Source organism: Dama dama, chromosome 23 (assembly GCF_033118175.1).
Source record: "Dama dama isolate Ldn47 chromosome 23, ASM3311817v1, whole genome shotgun sequence".
NCBI classification, from domain to species: domain Eukaryota; kingdom Metazoa; phylum Chordata; class Mammalia; order Artiodactyla; family Cervidae; genus Dama; species Dama dama.
In genome coordinates this window covers 41,136,864-41,142,544 of record NC_083703.1, presented here as the reverse complement: position 1 = coordinate 41,142,544, position 5,681 = coordinate 41,136,864, and the positions used below count along the sequence as shown (strand labels likewise).

At 60.7% G+C, this 5,681-nt stretch overlaps 1 protein-coding gene across 1 annotated transcript; it reads left to right on the top strand.

Annotated features, from left to right (window-relative positions):
- Positions 1 to 2,515: 2,515 nt before the first annotated feature.
- Positions 2,516 to 5,142, top strand: NKX2-2 (NK2 homeobox 2). Its single transcript, XM_061125745.1, has 2 exons — positions 2,516 to 2,844; positions 3,715 to 5,142. Exons 1-2 carry the CDS (start codon positions 2,586 to 2,588, stop codon positions 4,275 to 4,277), a joined length of 822 nt encoding a protein of 273 aa, XP_060981728.1. The 5' UTR covers positions 2,516 to 2,585; the 3' UTR covers positions 4,278 to 5,142.
- The last annotated feature ends 539 nt before the right edge of the window (positions 5,143 to 5,681 follow it).

The window sequence follows — 5,681 nt, the reverse complement described above, 5'->3', positions numbered from 1 at the left end:
TCTAATTCTTGCCCGGGGAGGCGGGGCGGGCAAGGGGGTAAGAAAGGAGAAAGGGAAAAGTAGGAGGAAAAAGAGAGGAATGAGGAGCGTCGACATGAAGGGGTTTCCTTAATATTGTGGACGGATTCAGAAATGAATGAAGAGATAGTCCATTGAAAAGGGTTGAATGCCATGACAACTAGGAACAACCTTAGATTTATTCCAAACAGTTAGGACACATTGAAAGAGAGCGTCAATCATGTATTATTTCGCCACTGAAATAAATGCAAAAACCGAGCCGGGACAAAGGCTTCCAACGGGAGCGGGACATTTGTCTACATTTCGCTCATTGTCCGCAGCTTAGCAATCGGTTTGTATTTGTGTTTGCCCGGGTCCGACCACCCAGGACGCGCCGACGAGGGGCTCGCTCTAACCTGGGGCATTGTCACCCACGTCACATACTGGGGGCGAGGCAGCGAGGGCTGCAGAAAGCCGCCGAGCGGCTCGGGGAGAGGCGCCCTCGTCGGGCGCTGGCAACTCGGGGGCGGCCCGGGCGCGGAGGCCGCAGCTGCGCGCGGGGAGGCCCGGCGCCCGCCTGCGCTCGCGGCTAGGAGGCGGCCAGACCCCAGCCGCGGCCTTCTCCGTTCCCCGCCCCCCCGGGCAAACCACAGTTCAGACGCTCCTCTGGGGTGGACGAGCATCAGGCAGCAAACCTGCGCCTCCCCCCCCCCCCAAAAAAATTTAAACCAAACTGGAAGGAGGGGCGGGGGTGCGGCGCGGACTTTTCCTCGCCGGCCCCGAGCAGAAGGTGCCTTCCCAGGAAAGTTCAGTTCCAGCCTCACACAAGCTGAGAGCCTGCTCGCAACACGCCCCTGAGGCATCCGAAAGGACTCTCTGCGGAGAAGAAAACTCCAGAGAGAAGTCAGCAGCACCTCCTGCCCTGCGACCCCCTCTCCCGCCGTTTTGGGGTCCTCACCCCCGCTGGAGCCCGTACCCACGCCCCGCCACCCCTCCCCTCTCTCCGCCCCCGCCGGAGGCTGCCGAGGGAGGCATAATAGGGGGCAGGGAGGGCGCGGGGCCGTCTGTCCTTCCCTCCACCCGGAGGGCGCGGCCCGCGGGCCCGGAGGTGGTGGGGCCGGGGCCGATCGAGGCTCGGGGGATACTTCCCCACTCCCCCCCCCCGCCCCTCCCCTCCCCTCCCCTCCCCTCCCTGGGCGCCCGCACAGCCCCAAGTAAACGGTGCGGTCCTGCTCGGCCGGCCGCACGGAGCTGGAGGGGGAGAGGGGAGGCGGGGAGACGGAAATAAATGTCTTTAGCAAATAAAGGGTGGCGGGCCGGGGTGGGAGGGGGGGTGGTGTGCGGGTGTCGCTGGGTGGTGGCTCCGGCCGGCTTCGAGCCGATCCCTCTCCTGGGTTTCGGGCTCTTTCGGCGTTAACTAGAATCAATTACTTGCCTTGTCATTTCTGGTACTCATCCTTAAGCCTCAACCAAAATATTGACCTAGGAGGCTTACAGAAGTTGGGCTCTTGCCATTTGAACCGGATCTTGTTTAGGGAACCGCCAGTGATGGGAAGGAGAGATTTCCGCGACTCAGCCTGCGCCCCCTCCCCCTTTTCCAAAGGCGCCACAAATCGCCAATTTTCCGGCTTGCTGGGGGCGGGCGCGCGGGGGCGGGGAGGCAGGAACCCGTGAATGTTAAGGAGGACTTTTTTTTTTTTCTTTTCCCTCCTCCTCCTCCGGCTTTCTGTTTTGTTTTCTTTCCTCCTCCCTTGCTTTCTTTTTTTTTTTTTGAAGATGCAATTTGTTAAAACGGCCCTTTCAAGTGTGTGGCCTCGCGAGCGACGCGGTGGTCCTTTGTATGTAAATACTGGGTTTAAAAAAAAAGGCTCGCCCAGTCTTTGCAATTAATTGACACGTTACACCTCTCATCTTGCTCTAGAGGGCTGTTGGCTGGGAGCGCGGAGCTCCCCAAAACCCACAATTTCACATCTGCAAATACAGTCTTCATCCACTTGACTTCCAAGACCCGCCCACACGTGTCCAACCTTTGCGTTTTAATGTCTCCCCCCTCCTTTTTTTTTCCACTCTTCTCTCGCTCCCTCTCTCGCTCCCCCTCCCTCCCTCTGTCTCTCTTTCCCTCCCTCTCTTTCTCCCCCTCTCCCCCCCCCCTCTCCCCAGGTTCGTGAGTGGAGCCCAGCCTTATATGGACTGATCGCTCGGGCAATGGCCCATTTTTTCCTCGCCACCAGCCGCCACCGCGCGCCGAGCGGCCGCCGGAGCTGACGCCGCCTTGGCACCCCTCCTGGAGTTACAAACTCGGGCCCGGCCCGCGGCGCTGGCGCGCAGGCCGCCCGACACCCCGCGTCCATTTCCGCGTGCCTGTAGAGAAGACACCGGCAACTCCTGGGGCTTTTTTCCCCCCCCCGCTCCCCTCTCCGAGAGTTTCTTTCTCTTTCTTAAACAAAATAATCTCTCTAATTAAAGCCCATCCCCCCTCCCCTCCCCCAACCCCTCTCCCCGTACCCCCTCCCCTGCCCCTACTGGGAGCACCACGAATTGACCAAGTGAAGCTACAACTTTGCGGCATAAATTGCGGGGTGCGGGCCATGTCGCTGACCAACACAAAGACGGGGTTTTCGGTCAAGGACATCTTGGACCTGCCGGACACCAACGATGAAGAGGGCTCGGTGGCCGAAGGGCCGGAGGAGGAGAACGAAGGCCCGGAGCCCGCCAAGAGGGCCGGGCCGCTGGGGCAGGGCGCCCTGGACACAGTGCAGACCCTGCCCCTGAAGAACCCCTTCTACGACAGCAGCGACAACCCGTACACGCGCTGGCTGGCCAGCACCGAGGGCCTTCAGTACTCGCGTAAGTAGCGCAGCTGGGCTGCAGCGGCTGGTGACCGCAGCCCGGGAGAGGAAGGGGAAGGGGCCCTGTGAGCCGGATCCCTCACCCTGCGCCCCCGGAAAGATGCCTAACGCTTGTTTGGGATGCCCTGTTCTCTTCCCGCCTCGCCAGACGTCCCTGGGCTGGGGATGGGGGGGCCACTTGGTCTCACGTTCTTTCCGAAGAGAAATTAGGAGGGAGAGGGGGAGGGGGGTACCTCCCAAGGGCCGGTTACAGACGTCAACCGGGACGGACGGCTCGGGCCAGGGCCCCCTCCCCCATTCCGACTGCCGGGAGTGACCGGCCTGCAGCAGGCTAGCCTGCCTCGGGGTACGGGGAGAGGGTGGCCCGGGTATAAATAGCTCACCCTACCCCCTCCCCGTTTCATAGAGGCCGCTTTGTGCGGTGCGGAGGGTGTCCAGAAAGTCGGAAAGCAGAAACGAAAGCCCCCAAAAACCTGCCTTAAATGGCCGACCCGATCAATGCCGGGATTGTGGGTTTTTTCTTTTAAAAATCTGCCCACGTCTCTCCGGAGAGGAAACTGCTTAAGGGGGCCGGAGCCCATAACCCGCGGTGATCTCCTCTGCGCGCCACTCCTCCTGCCCCCCCCCCCAAATACGCACCCACCCTGGGCGAACCCCTAGAAACCAGAGCCCCGAGCCCCTACTCCTGCCTCTTCTCTTTCCCCCGGGGAAGGGGGGAGACGCCGACAGTTCCATCCGGCGTGAAGCGGGGCGAGGGTCTGGGCGAAGGCAGCCGGGCCGGCCAGCGGGGCGCACGGGGCAGAGGGCGCGCGGAAGATCCGGGGCGCACGGGGCCTACAGGCGCCTGACAGACCTCCCTCTCTTCCAGTGCACGGGCTGGCGGCCGGCGCGGCGCCCCAAGACTCGAGTTCCAAGTCCCCGGAGCCATCGGCCGACGAGTCACCGGACAATGACAAGGAGACCCCAGGCGGCGGGGGGGACGCCGGCAAGAAGCGGAAGCGGCGGGTGCTGTTCTCCAAAGCGCAGACCTACGAGCTGGAGCGGCGCTTCCGGCAGCAGCGGTACCTGTCGGCGCCGGAGCGCGAGCACCTGGCCAGCCTTATCCGCCTGACGCCCACGCAGGTGAAGATCTGGTTCCAGAACCACCGCTACAAGATGAAGCGCGCCCGGGCCGAGAAAGGTATGGAGGTGACGCCCCTGCCCTCACCGCGCCGGGTGGCCGTGCCGGTTTTGGTCAGGGACGGCAAGCCCTGCCACGCGCTCAAAGCCCAGGACCTGGCAGCAGCCACCTTCCAGGCGGGCATCCCCTTTTCGGCCTACAGCGCGCAGTCTCTGCAGCACATGCAGTACAACGCCCAGTACAGCTCGGCCGGCGCCCCCCAGTACCCGACAGCACACCCCCTGGTCCAGGCCCAGCAGTGGACTTGGTGAGCGCCCGCCCCTCCCAGACTCGAGGCCCCAGGCCCAGGCCCCACCCCGGCAGCGGAGGCGCGGAGGACTCTCGGCCCGTGCGGTGGTTATTATATTATTATAATTATTATTATGGAGTCGAGTTGACTCTCGGCTTCGTCGGAGAGGCGCCAAGAGTTGGCCTGCACCTCCTTGGAGAGGCAGTTCCACCCACTCAGCTCCGCCTCACCCCTCTCTCCGTTTGAACCATTGGAGATGGCTGAACCCTAAGCCGTGTTTACAGAATGTTTGCGCAGCTTCGCTTCTCTGCTTCTCTCCGGGGACCTAATGGTCCCAGTGTTAACGTCCTCACTCGAGAAGGAGAAAAAGAACCCCCCGCCTCGCGCCCTGCTTTTGTGAATTTTGTAAAATACGTTTGTGTGAGTAGCGGTATTATTGTCAGCGTCTTCTTCTAAAGCAAGTGGAAAACACTTTAAAAATAGAGGATTTTTTTTTCTTCTTTTTTTTTTTTATAAGAAAATGCTAAATATTTATGGCCATGTAAACGTTCTGACAACTGGTGGCAGATTTCGCTTTTCGTTGTAAATATCAGTGGTGATTGTTGCCAAAATGACCTTCAGGAAGGGCCTGTACCCCTCCGGGCCCAACTCCTTTCTTTGTGATTTGTTTTGGTTTGCTTATGTTTGGTTACTCCTGCTTTCTTTTCTTTATATATTTTTAAATTTTGTTCAGTGCAAACATTTCTCAAATATGACAAAAGGAAAAAATAATGTAGGCGAGCGAGAAGCCCCCCTGCCCCGTCGTCCGGGGCCTGAGCCCCGGAATTTGGAGCTCAGCGGTTCCGTGCGGTTCCCCAAGAGCGCCGGGCGCTGAAAGCTTTCAATTTTTTAAAATAAGAATTTTAATAAAAATCCTGTGTTTAAAAAAAACCAAGCCCGGCCCTCCCGTTCTGTCATACTTTGTCGCCCCGCGCCGGGCCTGAGGCCTCGGGCCAGGAGCCGGGCCAGGCCGCGGGCCGCGCGCCCCCCAGCATCCTTTGGAGGCCGGGGCATCCGGGGCGCGGCAGAGGTCCCGGGAACAGGCCTCACCCGGGCGGGCGGGTCGGACTCCGCGCCTCGGCCCTGGGATACCGGACCTCAGGCGGGAGCGCCGGGCCTCGGGCCTGTGAGCAGCAGAGCGGCCGCCCGGGGTCGCCCGGCCTCTTTCGGCCTCGCCCCTGGTCTGCCTCTGAGCGGCTGCGTCCTGGCGCCGGAGGAAGAATGAGTTTGGAAACCGCGAAGGCGAGAAGAGCAAACGTTACTCGCTTGCCCAAATCTACGACTGGCTCCTTCAGCCTGGGGAGCTGTTGATGCCACTACATTCGTGACTTTCACTTTGTTGCATTTGATTTAGCTCGTGCGAAGAAGGGGGGTCGCTGAGGTTGAG